Source organism: Protopterus annectens, chromosome 3.part1, assembly GCF_019279795.1.
Source record: "Protopterus annectens isolate FY-2018-M chromosome 3.part1, PAN1.0, whole genome shotgun sequence".
In the NCBI taxonomy this organism is placed as follows: domain Eukaryota; kingdom Metazoa; phylum Chordata; order Ceratodontiformes; family Protopteridae; genus Protopterus; species Protopterus annectens.
In genome coordinates this window covers 1,501,276,882-1,501,293,286 of record NC_056732.1, presented here as the reverse complement: position 1 = coordinate 1,501,293,286, position 16,405 = coordinate 1,501,276,882, and the positions used below count along the sequence as shown (strand labels likewise).

At 39.4% G+C, this 16,405-nt stretch overlaps 1 protein-coding gene across 1 annotated transcript in view; it reads right to left on the bottom strand.

Moving 5' to 3' along the window:
- The window catches only part of ABCF2 (ATP binding cassette subfamily F member 2), a 1,573,086-nt gene that overhangs the window by 1,055,821 nt on the left and 500,860 nt on the right, over positions 1-16,405 (bottom strand). Inside the window, exon 7 of the mRNA XM_044067572.1 lies at positions 6,471-6,496. Coding sequence (XP_043923507.1) covers positions 6,471-6,496 — 26 coding nt within the window. The remainder of the gene's footprint in view (positions 1-6,470; positions 6,497-16,405) is intronic.

The following is a 16,405-nucleotide window of genomic DNA, read 5'->3' as shown; positions in this document are numbered from 1 at the left end:
TGCTTCAGGCACCGCGCAGCAAGAAAGACTGGAGAAAATGGCGTCGGCTGCATCTTTTATACCCCTGGTGCACTGACATCAGGGAAGAAGCGACAGCAACCGACGCCGGACCTAGACTTTGGAATTCTGGCCGACTGTGGGTCGCCTGCCAGCAGGATAACCCAAGAGTAATGACTGCAACAGTGAAACACGAACATCCCGGTAGTGCTGGGGTGCTCTGTGGAGCCTTGAACCAGGTTTCAGTTACCGCACAGATGTCGTTCTCCATACTGAGGAGTGCTTCGTGCGCGTGCATTTTGAGATTTAAACTCCTGGCGTTGAGTAGCATAACCCTCATTTTTTATTTGTGCTGTTTACAGAGGTGGGTTTGACTTTTGAGCCATGCCTAAAAAAGCTACTATGGGGGCAGTAAGAGCCTTGGCCAGTATTTGAAAGCCTACGGGTGACAGGTGCAAGCAGTCTCTTGGGAAGCAACGAGGCCTATCGAGCATGTCACCAAGGCTGACAGACACTGGATCCCCTGTGAATGACACCAGAAGCTTAGCCAATTGTTGAAATTGATAATTTTTACTTTATACTGCAGTATCATTCTTGGTGAGGGCAGGATGCTACTCAGGGTCATACCCGCCTGGGCTACATGATCAGAGAGCTCTTCCATGTCTCTTTTCATGTAGTCCAGTGAGGTACATCTCAGGTCATTCACACCAACATTAACAATGACAGAGTCATATTTGTACTTGTTCTGGAGTGACCTGAGTGCTTGTGTTATGTGGTGGATTCTGGCTCCCGACAGGCAGCTAACAGTAACCTTCTCCTTGTCTAGCCTAATGAGTGGGACGTCAGTGTGCCTGACTACAGAATCGCCTGTTACTGGTATGTTATTTCGCCTTAAGGGCTGTGATTGTGCAAGCACACTGATTTTGTGTTTTTGTGTGTTGTCGGGTTTGTGAAGGGAGTTGCAGGTTTTTTTGGGTGTCTGCTTTGGAGGTCGATGATGCTTTTGCAGGTTTTTATTTAGAACCTCAGAGTATGATTGTGTATTTATGTGTATTTTTTGCCAGTGCTGGTTTAGTATGACTATGTGAGGCTGGAGGCGTGGTGCAAGTGTTAACCTTCTCCTCATGACTGCCTGTTCCAGTCTTGGGTGGAGAGAGCTTAGCCTCCAATTTAGCTACATAATTGCATCTCTCGCATATGTTAATGTTTTGTGGTAGGATGAGAGGGTTGTCTGTGTACATGAGACAGGTTGGCATTCCATTTTAAATGCTAAAGAATAGAAATGGATTGTCAGACTAGGTGGATTGTTTCCACCTGGGCTTAATGAACAATTTTAGGCATCCACCAATGAGCTATGAGAAGCATATATTTAAACAGCATTGTTTTTCTGTTTGCTTTACACTGAAGAAGGCTGTGATATTGTCCGGCCGAAACCGGTCTGTTTTGCTGTTCTACATTTCATTATAAATTTATAAAAAACTTATTTTTCAGGTCACTGTATGCTGGCTCTACATTTTTTGTTTTTATTCATCAGTTTTTTGAGCCGTGCATTTGCCTTCGTGCAGGGGGTCCTTTTTGTGTGTTACACTCCTTTCCACATCCTGCTGGGTGCCTGTGATCCTGATACTGACTGCGTGGACTTTGGTGCAGTCGCTCGTTAATTTTTTTCAACAATTTTCAACATTTCTCAAGACCATTTTGGTGGATTTGCCATTTGAAGTTATTCATTTTGTTTTCATTTTATTCTGTCATTTAGAATTATTTGGATTATTCCAATTCTTGCTATACTGGATCATTTGGTTGACGTCGTCTGCATCAACGCTGGCTGTTTAGTGTGCTTCCAAACTTGGATACGGTATTTTTATCCTTTGGGGACAATACAAGGACTGAGGTTTGACCAATTTCATTTTTGGGATCTTCTCTGATGCTTATAAACATTTTGTATATTTAATATAGCAGCGCACTAGTGTTTTCTGATTGTTTGGTGTTCACAAACAGCTTGGACATTTTGTATTATTTTACGACATTAAGGAAGCAATTGTTCATTTGCCATACCACTATCTATATGCTATTTCAGCTATAGTATTTGCAAGGTGGAAATGATTCAAAATGTGACTGTATGTCTTCGTTGAGAACCTGCTGACTTTGGGCAGCTCGTGAACTCATGGGAACTTTCTGGAATATTATTGCGTTTTACATTCAACATACGAGCGTGTCTTTTGCTTCATTTTTTTATATTTGGACTCCATTTAAGAACAGCATTATAGTTTTTTGTATAAGAACCAGGATTCAGCTAAACTAGGGCTGTAAATCTTTTCTATATTGAACTATAAGTAGTGTAGTAAGTATTTTTCTGACGCATAAAAGCCTTTTTGTATGCTTGGCTGACACAGAGGTTTGTGACTTTATACCACGGGCAAGGTATATTGTCCTGGATGATTTGGACTAATAGATACTGTCCTTTAGTATACTGTGTCTTATGTGTTTAAATAAGCAAAAGGGCATGAGTAAGATGCAACGTATTGTCATGCATTAGTGGGGACTCTATTCTTTGGATCTTATTGTAAATCCATGGTATTATTTCTTTACATTTCATGCAATTCAAATATTGTTTTTTAGTTAATTATTGTTTTTTGGGACCTTATTAGACTTGGTCCTTGGCATATTCATGTGTTTGAGTCCAATTTTGCATTTGTCAGATTTTCCCAATTCTGCTTTTGACACTTTTGGGATATTATTAGATCCAAAATTGGATATTTATATCATCTCTCTTCGAAGCATACGGTTTCGTAATGTAAAAAAAAATGTTGGAATCAGTTCAATGTAGATAGTGACATCAGCATTATTACCACCATCATTGTTCTGTGTTCATGTTCACTAATATTTCAGATTTCAATTGTCATTATCTATGAGCTTATCTTATTGCAATATTTTTGCTATCTAGTTTTAATGTTTATCATTGTACAGCTTGTGATTATTTGGATAGCATTACCCAAGCCATTAATATATGTCCAGTTTTATAAATAGTTTATTTCCAGACCAAAAATTTTTTACGTGGCTACATTTAAAGTTTGATTATACTGGTTTTTCATTGCATCCATTTTCCAATCTGTCTATTTTTATTAATAGCTTATTTCATTTGATTTAGATCTCTCAGCATTCCTTCACATGATTATGTTCATTGGCTTCTTCACAATTTTTGCCTAAATTTATATTGCACAGTGCAGTAACAGTCAACAAGTTGTGGGACGCAGCCCCATTAATAATCATTATCACTGATTATTGGTTAGGCTGCTATTGTTCTTCTAACTTTTGGATTTTGCTTATTAATATACATCAAGCTGACGTAGCTGTTTGTATTTGGCTATTATAGTCAGCTATATTGGATACTTTTCATCTAGTCCATTGAAAATTATATATTTGATCCCAATATGGATCTGTCCAGTTTTATTACTGGTTTGGCTGCAGATAGGGAGGATCTTGGAGCTTTTGGGCTCAGCTCATCTACCCATGACAATACAAATAGAAATGTTTCTAGCAGTCCTGAATCTATTTGTGCAACTCTTTTTGGCAATCTCAAAAAAACATCTAAGATCTTTACGATCCAATGGCATTCCAAATTATTCAAGGCATATATTGCAGAAGGAATAACTCCGAGAGGGTTGCAGATATGAACACAACCTCATGTGATGGATGCTGATGATGAATTAAATAGCCAATGGTCCAAAATACAACAAGAAGCCACTATGGCCTTTGTTATAGCTTTGGGTAATTTTCATGATCGAGCAATTGATAGAGAAATGGATGCGGTCACCAAATCAGTTAGTGAATTGAAATCATTTGAGGAGGAACCTTTTTTTAACAAATTACTTAATGTAGCCACTGATTTACATAATTTTGATGAACAGCTAAGGTCCAGAAAAAACAAAAAGTTTTCTAGAGACCAAGAAGATTATAAAAGAGCCAACCCTTTTTCTTTCAATACCAAACATGTACGATTCACACCTTTTCCCAAACAAACCAACAAAAGGAAGAGACCAAGGTCCATCTTAAGAAGACTGAGTGCAGACATAGGGTCATCCACAGATGACATTTCGTCTTGCACTGACAATGAGTCCCCAGCAGTATCTGGTTCACCGACCCCCAAAAGGATATCTGGATCAATCCCTTTAGGTCCAAATACCAGCGGGGTGGGCGGAAACATAGAAGGTGTACACAACATTCAGGGTCTATTGAAAATGGCAATGAACAATTGAATGTTATTTCAAACAACGTTTTAAATTTGTCTAATTTTGACTTGTCACCCATCCACATGTCTATCTTGAATAAAGGTTTTACTTTCATACCTGGCTTCATGGTTCCTGAAGATACATTGGCCCAGGATGTCATGTCTTTTTGCAGAAATTTAAATTTGAAACTGTTTTTTGGTGATATGGATAGTAACTATAATAAGGATAAATTTATCACAAATCCAGTTTTTCTCCTCCCATGCATCCCATGGTACACCAGTTCCAGAATAGCGTGCTCAAACATCTTCATTTTCCCAGCTTGGATATACGTTTTAAATCCAACAATTTGACCCTGATTGAAAAACAAGCTATTCTGGAACTCCAAAATAACAAATATATAGTTATCATCTCTGCAGATAAAGGTGGAGCTGTAGTTGTACTCAACTGGTGTGATTATGATAATGAAGCAAACAAACAGCTTTCAGATCAGAGATATTATTCCATAATGCCTATTGACCCTACTTTCAGGTTCAAAAAACAGATTGATCAATTTTTGCTTTTGGCCAGGGATGAAGCCATCATTAGTAATGAGGTTATGCACCAACTTATGGTAAAGGATTCCACAACTCAATACATCTATTTCCTACCCAAGATTCATAAAGACCCATTAAATCCACCTGGCAGACCTACTGTATCTGGTAAAGTGTACATTACTGAGCCGTTATCCTTATATCTCACCAAACATCTCAAACCCTTGTTACATGTGGTACGATCACGATTGCAAGACACGACCAACTTTCTGCAGATTATTTCAGACACACAGTTGGAACCTGAGTGGTTTTTATGCACATTGGATGTAAGTGCTTTATATACTAACATCCCCCATCCAGCTGGTTTGGAAGCAATGGCCTATTGGTTAGAAGTACCGGGCTTATATGAATCTGACTTAAACTCATTTTTGGTGGGTCTAGCCAAACATGTCCTCACGAATGTCTTTTATTACAAGGATAATTGTTATTGGCAAACTAAAGGAACAGCAATGGGGGCATCTTTTGCCCCCATATATGCGGATCTATTTATGGCTTATGTTGAAAAACATATCATTTATGACTGCCATAACAATATATTCATTGAATACATTGACATCTGGAGACGTTACTTGGATGATGTTTGAGGATAGATAAATCCAAAATTGGTCTCCACGTGTTCCCTTTTTGGTACTAGGAACAGGCTAGGAATAAAATCCTAGGCCCCTTTCTGGCACAGGAACCGCTGAATGGCCCTATTTGGAGTAACAGAGAAATTTAAGCTAGAGCCTCTTGTCTTTGTAGAGGAGGAATGTCTGGCATGCCTTTGAAAGGAGGCAAGGTATGGAAATAAAACCTGTAACCGTGGTGAATGATATCCAGAACCCATCTGTCTTGGGTAATTAAATCCCAATTTTCTTTGAAAAGAGACAGCCTTCCTCCCAACGGTGCTGCCAGGCGAGAATGAACTGGCAGCTGAAAAGGCAGGTCATTGGGTCTGCTTACAAAGGACTGACCCTGCCCTCCCAGAAGTCTGAGCAGGGAACTCCCTGTCCTAGGCCTAAAAGAACCCCTGAGCTCTGCCCCTACCACGCCTAGACCTACCCCTAGACTGGGAATCATAAGCAGGAAAAGTCCAACCCTTAGCAGGCCAATTTCTACTAAACTGGAGGCTGCACCTGTAAAAATCTTTAACAGTTTGCATAGATTTAGCCTTGTCCTCCATTTTCAAAACTGCTTCCACAGGCTTAACCAAACAACACATCAGACTGCAAAGGAGCATCCAAAATCCTTGTCTTAACATGCTCAGCTAAGTTCTGATCTCTCAACCAGGCGTGCTCTACGAAGAACAGAACCAGTGGCAGCCACCCTGGAGGAGGCCTGCACAGCATCAAAACCACATTGCAAGGAATGTTTACCCACCTGTTCAGACACATGAACTAAATCCTGCAACTCTTTACAGTCAATACCTTCCGCCAGAGCATCCACCTTAGATTTCAACTGTGAAAGAAGATAATTCTGATATTTTAACATGTGAAACTGATAATTCCAACGCCTCATGGCTAAAGTGGAAGAAGTATACACTTTCTTTCCCCATCTATCCAAAGCCCTTGCCTCTTTATCAGGAGGGACAGGATTTTTAACAACTGAGGCCTTTACACCTTTAGGCCCCTGAGAGACAGTTTCTGGGTCTGCCCTAGGACTCTTAAAAAGATACTTATGAGCTTGGGCACCCTATAATACCTATCCGGGTTTAACTGGAGCAGGAGGCAAAGAATCAGGATTTAGAGAAGCCTCTGCAAAACATCTTCCACCACATTCAAAACAGGAGGTATAGCTAAAGGCCTGTGCTGGGGTAAACAAGAACTCCCTAAGCCTTTTCCTGGAATCAGAGAAATCTTGGCCTTCCCATTTAAAATGCTCCCTCATGGAATGCAAAGTCTCTGAAAATGAAAAATCCTCAGGAGGAGAAGCTGATGGAGTAGAATCATCCACATCAGAATCAGAATAAGTAGGAACTCCTGCAAGTCTTCAGTCAAGACTCAGAAGCCTCCGAGCATTGCTCAAACTCTCAAGCTCAGGTTCCACCCTAGGCCTCTTATCAGGAGGGGCATAGAACCCTTATCATAGTAATCAAATCTTCTGCCATTTTAAGCATATGTTTTAGGCAAAGACCCTGAAGCACTAGGAGAAACTCCCACTGAAGCAAAACTTGGCCTGCCCTTAAAGAAGCCTTTGGAAACAGAAGGGGAGGCCCTAACCACCTTTAGGAAGTGAGGGAAGAACAGCCACCTGAGAAGCCCCTCAGCCTGGCCTACTTCCTGAGAGGAAACATCCTGTAACAGTAAAGTCTCTCCTGAGACTCCAAAGAAACACCTGGCAAAACCTCCGCTCCACTGAGTTCTCTAAAGAACCGGCGTCTGGGACTGCCGGTTCTTCCCTCAGGCTTTGCTGTTTTGTCCTTGCGCTTTTTAGCCGAAGCGCCGGAGCATCCGACGGCATTTTATAGTTACAACGCTTCCAAACACTAACCTGGCACAGTCTAACCTTCTCTTAATAGTGCTTTGTTAAATCTAGCACAAGAACGGCATCCAACAACGCCGTGCTCAGGCCCTAAACAAGGTATACACAAGTATGGTAATCCCTATGAGGTATCTGTTTCCCACAAGAAATACAGTTATTCACTTTTTCTGACATCCAGTTAAATACTGAGGCAAGAAAACCAAAATATTCCCAACGGGTACTTTAGCCAACTTTGATTCGGTCTGAAACTCTGACTTCAGAAATTTTCAGAACGCCAACCTGCACTCGCAAAATTGCTTCTGCATCGGACCATGCGGCAAAAAAGACTGAGGATATGACGTCGGTCATGCGCATTAGTACCCTGACGTACTGACGTCAGTCTAATGCGCCCTGACCGACGTCAGCCTTATACTTTGGTATTCGGGCCGACTGGACAGCGGACTACCCCAATAGTTAGGACTGCAGCAATGTGGAATGAAGAACATCTTATTTTTCAGGTCACTGTATGCTGGCTCTACATTTTTTGTTTTTATTCATCAGTTTTTTGAGCCGTGCATTTGCCTTCGTGCAGGGGGTCCTTTTTGTGTGTTACACTCCTTTCCACATCCTGCTGGGGGCCTGTGATCCTGATACTGACTGCGTGGACTTTGGTGCAGTCGCTCGTTAATTTTTTTCAACAATTTTCAACATTTCTCAAGACCATTTTGGTGGATTTGCCATTTGAAGTTATTCATTTTGTTTTCATTTTATTCTGTCATTTAGAATTATTTGGATTATTCCAATTCTTGCTATACTGGATCATTTGGTTGACGTCGTCTGCATCAACGCTGGCTGTTTAGTGTGCTTCCAAACTTGGATACGGTATTTTTATCCTTTGGGGACAATACAAGGACTGAGGTTTGACCAATTTCATTTTTGGGATCTTCTCTGATGCTTATAAACATTTTGTATATTTAATATAGCAGCGCACTAGTGTTTTCTGATTGTTTGGTGTTCACAAACAGCTTGGACATTTTGTATTATTTTACGACATTAAGGAAGCAATTGTTCATTTGCCATACCACTATCTATATGCTATTTCAGCTATAGTATTTGCAAGGTGGAAATGATTCAAAATGTGACTATGTCTTCGTTGAGAACCTGCTGACTTTGGGCAGCTCGTGAACTCATGGGAACTTTCTGGAATATTATTGCGTTTTACATTCAACATACGAGAAATGTCTTTTGCTTCATTTTTTTATATTTGGACTCCATTTAAGAACAGCATTATAGTTTTTTGTATAAGAACCAGGATTCAGCTAAACTAGGGCTGTAAATCTTTTCTATATTGAACTATAAGTAGTGTAGTAAGTATTTTTCTGACGCATAAAAGCCTTTTTGTATGCTTGGCTGACACAGAGGTTTGTGACTTTATACCACGGGCAAGGTATATTGTCCTGGATGATTTGGACTAATAGATACTGTCCTTTAGTATACTGTGTCTTATGTGTTTAAATAAGCAAAAGGGCATGAGTAAGATGCAACGTATTGTCATGCATTAGTGGGGACTCTATTCTTTGGATCTTATTGTAAATCCATGGTATTATTTCTTTACATTTCATGCAATTCAAATATTGTTTTTTAGTTAATTATTGTTTTTTGGGACCTTATTAGACTTGGTCCTTGGCATATTCATGTGTTTGAGTCCAATTTTGCATTTGTCAGATTTTCCCAATTCTGCTTTTGACACTTTTGGGATATTATTAGATCCAAAATTGGATATTTATATCATCTCTTCAAGCATACGGTTTCGTAATGTAAAAAAAAATGTTGGAATCAGTTCAATGTAGATAGTGACATCAGCATTATTACCACCATCATTGTTCTGTGTTCATGTTCACTAATATTTCAGATTTCAATTGTCATTATCTATGAGCTTATCTTATTGCAATATTTTTGCTATCTAGTTTTAATGTTTATCATTGTACAGCTTGTGATCATTTGGATAGCATTACCCAAGCCATTAATATATGTCCAGTTTTATAAATAGTTTATTTCCAGACCAAAAATCTTTTACGTGGCTACATTTAAAGTTTGATTATACTGGTTTTTGATTGCATCCATTTTCCAATCGGTCTATTTTTATTAATAGCTTATTTCATTTGATTTAGATCTCTCAGCATTCCTTCACATGATTATGTTCATTGGCTTCTTCACAATTTTTGCCTAAATTTATATTGCACAGTACAGTAACAGTCAACAAGTTGTGGGACGCAGCCCCATTAATAATCATTATCATTGGTTATTATTGGTTAGGCTGCTATTGTTCTTCTAACTTTTGGATTTTGCTTATTAATATACATCAAGCTGACGTAGCTGTTTGTATTTGGCTATTATAGTCAGCTATATTGGATACTTTTCATCTAGTCCATTGAAAATTATATATTTGATCCCAATATGGATCTGTCCAGTTTTATTACTGGTTTGGCTGCAGATAGGGAGGATCTTGGAGCTTTTGGGCTCAGCTCATCTACCCATGACAATACAAATAGAAATGTTTCTATCAGTCCTGAATCTATTTGTGCAACTCTTTTTGGCAATCTCAAAAAAACATCTAAGATCTTTACGATCCAATGGCATTCCAAATTATTCAAGGCATATATTGCAGAAGGAATAACTCCGAGAGGTTTGCAGATATGAACACAACCTCATGTGATGGATGCTGATGATGAATTAAATAGCCAATGGTCCAAAATACAACAAGAAGCCACTATGGCCTTTGTTATAGCTTTGGGTAATTTTCATGATAGAGCAATTGATAGAGAAATGGATGCGGTCACCAAATCAGTTAGTGAATTGAAATCATTTGAGGAGGAACCTTTTTTTTAACAAATTACTTAATGTAGCCACTGATTTACATAATTTTGATGAACAGCTAAGGTCCAGAAAAAACAAAAAGTTTTCTAGAGACCAAGAAGATTATAAAAGAGCCAACCCTTTTTCTCTCAATGCCAAACATGTACGATTCACACCTTTTCCCAAACAAACCAACAAAAGGAAGAGACCAAGGTCCATCTTAAGAAGACTGAGTGCAGACATAGGGTCATCCACAGATGACATTTCGTCTTGCACTGACAATGAGTCCCCAGCAGTATCGGGTTCACCGACCCCCAAAAGGATATCTGGATCAATCCCTTTAGGTCCAAATACCAGCGGGGTGGGCGGAAACATAGAAGGTGTACACAACATTCAGGGTCTATTGAAAATGGCAATGAACAATTGAATGTTATTTCAAACAACGTTTTAAATTTGTCTAATTTTGACTTGTCACCCATCCACATGTCTATCTTGAATAAAGGTTTTACTTTCATACCTGGCTTCATGGTTCCTGAAGATACATTGGCCCAGGATGTCATGTCTTTTTGCAGAAATTTAAATTTGAAACTGTTTTTGGTGATATGGATAGTAACTATAATAAGGATAAATTTATCACAAATCCAGTTTTTCTCCTCCCATGCATCCCATGGTACACCAGTTCCAGAATAGCGTGCTCAAACATCTTCATTTTCCCAGCTTGGATATACGTTTTAAATCCAACAATTTGACCCTGATTGAAAAACAAGCTATTCTGGAACTCCAAAATAACAAATATATAGTTATCATCTCTGCAGATAAAGGTGGAGCTGTAGTTGTATTCAACTGGTGTGATTATGATAATGAAGCAAACAAACAGCTTTCAGATCAGAGATATTATTCCATAATGCCTATTGACCCTACTTTCAGGTTCAAAAAACAGATTGATCAATTTTTGCTTTTGGCCAGGGATGAAGCCATCATTAGTAATGAGGTTATGCACCAACTTATGGTAAAGGATTCCACAACTCAATACATCTATTTCCTACCCAGGATTCATAAAGACCCATTAAATCCACCTGGCAGACCTACTGTATCTGGTAAAGGGTACATTACTGAGCCGTTATCCTTATATCTCACCAAACATCTCAAACCCTTGTTACATGTGGTACGATCACGATTGCAAGACACGACCAACTTTCTGCAGATTATTTCAGACACACAGTTGGAACCTGAGTGGTTTTTATGCACATTGGATGTAAGTGCTTTATATACTAACATCCCCCATCCAGCTGGTTTGGAAGCAATGGCCTATTGGTTAGAAGTACCGGGCTTATATGAATCTGACAAACTCATTTTTGGTGGGTCTAGCCAAACATGTCCTCACGAATGTCTTTTATTACAAGGATAATTGTTATTGGCAAACTAAAGGAACAGCAATGGGGGCATCTTTTGCCCCCATATATGCGGATCTATTTATGGCTTATGTTGAAAAACATATCATTTATGACTGCCATAACAATATATTCATTGAATACATTGACATCTGGAGACGTTACTTGGATGATGTTTGGCTAGTATGGAAGGGTGATGAATGTCAAACTCATGGATTTTGTTTCATATTTGAATCATAACATATGGGGGGTTACAGTTCACTGTACACTATGAACTAAACACAATCACTTTTTTAGATGTATTAATCAATAGATTACCTGACCACACACTAGGTACTGAGGTGTACAGGAAGTACCCCCAATATAATACCATCCTACATGCCTCCAGTTATCACCCACCTCACATTGCACGAAATATTCCAAAATCACAATTTATACGTGCCAGACGTATTTGTTCTTAGGATTCTTCCTTCCAACAACATAAGGGTGATTTAACCAGCAGATTTAAATCTCGGGGTTATAGTATGGGAGATGTATTAAAGGCCAGTCATCAGGTTAACTCAATGGATAGATCAGAACTTCTTACTTATAGAGATCATTCAGTAACATCATCACAACCCATAAGGTTCATAACGACCTATGCCAGAAATTCTGATAGTCAAATTCAAAGTGTGCATAGACACTGGAATATTCTGCAATGTGATTATGAGCTTGCCAGCATCATTCCAGATAGATGTTTATTTTAATTTAGGAAGGGGAAAAAATCTCAGTTCTTTTTTTAATCATTATAAACGTGGAAATACCTTGAATAACTCACAACCTTTACAAACAATGTGGATGGGAGAACCATTGTGTGGCTGTTTTCCTTGTGGTCATTGTATCAACTGTCAATATGTATGCAAATCAAAGCAATTTTCTAGCAGGAATTTTGCTTTAGTTTATGATCTCCATTTCTTTGCAAACTGCAGTAGTGATTGGTTGATATATCTGGTAACATGCAATTGTGGCTCTTTTTATGTGGGACAAACTTCCCGCCCATTAAGATTAGGTATATCTGAACATATTAGTAATATCAAGAATAAGAGAGCTCACAATGCACTTTATAAACATCAAATGACACACTACTGCCAAATTTTCCTTTATGGTTATTGACAGTATACAAGGGAATCGTTCTAACAAGACAGGTTGGCATTCCATTTTAAATGCTAAAGAAAAGAAATGGATTGTCAGACTAGGTGGATTGTTTCCACCTGGGCTTAATGAACAATTTTAGGCATCCACCAATGAGCTAAAAAGAAGCATATATTTAAACAGCATTGTTTTTCTGTTTGCTTTACACTGAAGAAGGCTGTGATATTGTCCGGCTGAAACCAGTCTGTTTTGCTGTTCTACATTTCATTATAAATTTATAATAAACTTATTTTTCAGGTCACTGTATGCTGGCTCTACATTTTTTGTTTTTATTCATCGTTTTTTTGAGCCCTGCATTTGCCTTCGTGCAGGGGGTCCTTTTTGTGTGCAGTTGTAACATTGCCTCAGGATACCAAGATTCACCAGCTGGACTGGAGAGTATACCTGAAATTACCCTTTGGTCATACCTGAATAGTAGAGTGAACTGCTTAGTCGCTTGGTTGGTGAGGGGTGAATAACGAGCCTTGCCATGCTGGGCAATCAAGTGTCAGAGTATATTAGTGCTTGCTATTAGGTCTGAGCAAGTGCTGGACTGCAGGATGCTTTTTAAGTGTTTAGGTTGAGAGATTACTTTCAAAGGAAAAACTGAAGAGGAGACTTGGTGGAGCCGGGATAAATTTAGCCCTAACAGGCGCTGCCTGGACATGCAAAACCATGCAAACGCAGTTTTTACAGCAGGGAAATAAAAGATAGAAATTAGCCCAAATTGGCCTATAAACTACTAACGTCTGGGCTGGAACCAATCCTCCAGGGACAGATGGCTGCTCAAACCTCCCTCTCTCTCAGGCGAACAGAGAAACCTCCCTCTATCCAAGTAGGGTATGGGCAACTCAGAAAATTGTAACACAGCCCTGAATTCAGCACTAGCCTGAAAACTGGACTATACTAGCTTAGAAAGGTGGGAAACTAGGAAAAAACATTTTTTTGAAAAGATAAGGCAAAACAGTAAAAAAAAATACTTAAAATAGCTTTAAATGACTACAAACAGTAAAAAAATACACTTAAAACAGCTTTAGATGACTACAAGCAATCAGAAAAGGCTTTTAAACAAATTACCCAGGTAACCAGTACAAAAAATCTCAAAACTGAGCCCTGTTCCTGTAGTCTTCAATCACACAAGTTCTAACTGCACACACCTGCCACTGGGGTGCAGGGGAACCTTCTTCAAAAAGGAAGACCTGGATTAGTGCTCAAGTTATACAAACAAAGCTAGATTCAGCAGGCCTGGATCTAGTCTATGCTATAGCAAACAAGGCGTACCAATTTCAGTAAGAAACAGTTCAAATATGCAGGCACTATAAGCCTTTAACCAGAAATTCCCAGCTCAGAAGGGCAGAGTCCAGCCTCTCCTCCCACAAGAGTGCAGACCATGATCCTTCTTAATGTAAAATAACTGGCCTGAAGCCCAAGTCCTTAAACAAGAACTAACACACTTTTAGAATAACAGACACTGAGCCTTCAATCAGCAGTTCCCAACTTAGGATGCAAGCTACCTGTCCTGCTATAACAGTGCACACCACAAACCTTCTTAATGTAAATCAACTGGTCTGAAGCCCAAGTGCTTAAACCAAAAGGCTTAGAATGATAGTTGCACCAAGCAGTAATAATAAGCCTCTTAAGATAAAACAGCCATCACAGCTTTCCTCCAAGATTCCAGTACCCCCCTCCCCCCACCAAAAAAAAGACACACCTTTCAGATAGTTATCACTTTCTGCCTTCCTAAATTCCAAGCTTCCAGAGGAGTACAATATGTTCCTGGAAACTTCTATGTTGATTCATTCTATGTCACTGACTATCTTATCGCCTCCCATTTTATCTATTAATTGCTGAGCTTCATCATCCTCTAATCTTGACGCAAGTTTTGTAACCATTTCCATTTGGAACGTTTGTTTCCACATTCCTTTGCTTTATACAAAATTTCATTAAAAATTTCAAAATAACATCTCTATGGGATTTCTGGTTATTTGGCTTGTCATAAGGCCTTAAGTTCTGGAGGCAACCCCTTCTATTACCTACCTATTAAAATCTAAGTCCAGCAGCTAAGCACCAGTGCTGATGGCAGTCCTAAGGGTACCAAGGAAACAGCATTTTTGACAGTTGCCACGGTAACAATGCCAGCCTTGTGAAGTTATTAATTCTATGCATTTTGTTTAAAATCCCAGTGCCTCCCTCCAATTAGCCCACCTGTTCCCTGGAGGGAGAGAGTCACATGAGGCCACCATCCAAGCAGTCAACATGGGCTTCCTTACTCCTGGCTTTAAAGATGATATGCAAATAATTTCATCTTTTCTTCTATAATTAAAGGTTTCATAATAAAAAGGGGGTTTCCCCGATTAAAAAACACTCTTGCTTACTTCAATACAACCATGTTTAATAAACAAGTTTTATTTACTGTATGCTGAGCAGCTGACCAGTTACTGCCTGATTACATATCAATTGTGTCTACATACTGACAATGCAATGGTGGTGAGAAAAATCTGTGGTGAGTAAGCACACTACAGCAAATTTCAACAAAATATGAGAATATACCACAATCATCTACCCAGCCAATAAATCAATAAATGCATGCAATCATGTTCAAGAAAAAGGTAACAAAAGCAAAACGGAAAAAGGCAGACCAGGATGCATGCAGCTTGGCATACAGTGCAATAGTACAGATGAGACACAGACAACTACCATGGGATATAATCACACTTTTAGGAAGAAACCTAAAAGCATGTGAAACATCATCATAAACCACATCGTGGAAGCTGCTAGCTTTGGAAGCTGGCCAGCTGTTATATCCATGGCAGGTTATAACATATAGCCAAGGCTACTGCAGCACCGATCAATACGATGGGCATTAATAGTTTCACCTATTCTTTACAAAGAGTCTTCTCCATGGCTCCCTTTACCCCCCCATCTGTAGAACGTCCTTGAACCCTATGGCCCATTCATTCCCTGAATTAAGGGAATTATTAGCTCTTTCATTTCCAAGAGGCAAGAGGATTTGCAAGGGAGAGTTCAGTCTGCCAAAAGTGGTGGACTCCATTCTCCGCACTATGGACCTTCTAATCTCAAAGCTGCCCGCTAAAGCTCAAATAGTGATACCAACAAGACAAGGCAAGTGTTCCCTTCATCCACATACCGACCCCTAGAGTACTGCACATTCTGCTGGCATACACTCTGTGGGGTTTACACTCAATGTTTCCTCTAGGGGTCACCCATGCATCAAGCTAAAACCATATCCTTCACCCAAGAATGGGCAAGCAAGCAAACCGTGGACTCGCCCAATCCTCCCTAACCTGATAGTTGCAGTACCCATGCCCCTAAATCCAAACACTTGTATCACTTCAATATTATACTCTTGACTAACCAGGAATACTTGGTTTGATGACCTGATAAAAGCAAAAACATTATGAAGCTGATCTATTACTCACTTTGAGAGCTTTCAAATACTACACTAAAAGATGAGACCTGCCACCAAACTCATTCCTTTAGCCCACGGTGGGCATCCTCTGTGCCTGGAGTATCTGGCAGACAAGCTCAAAGTATGGGACCTAGAGATCAAAATCTGAACCTGCTGCTCACAAGGCTTTAAGAAGACATATCAAGTGACTACATCATTGTAGATGGCTCATCTAGGAAGACTTTTTAATTCCATCACATCCTAAAGAAAGTGGTTATTTACTACCTTTCCTTTAAATGACCATCTCAAACTGCCTGAAGAGAA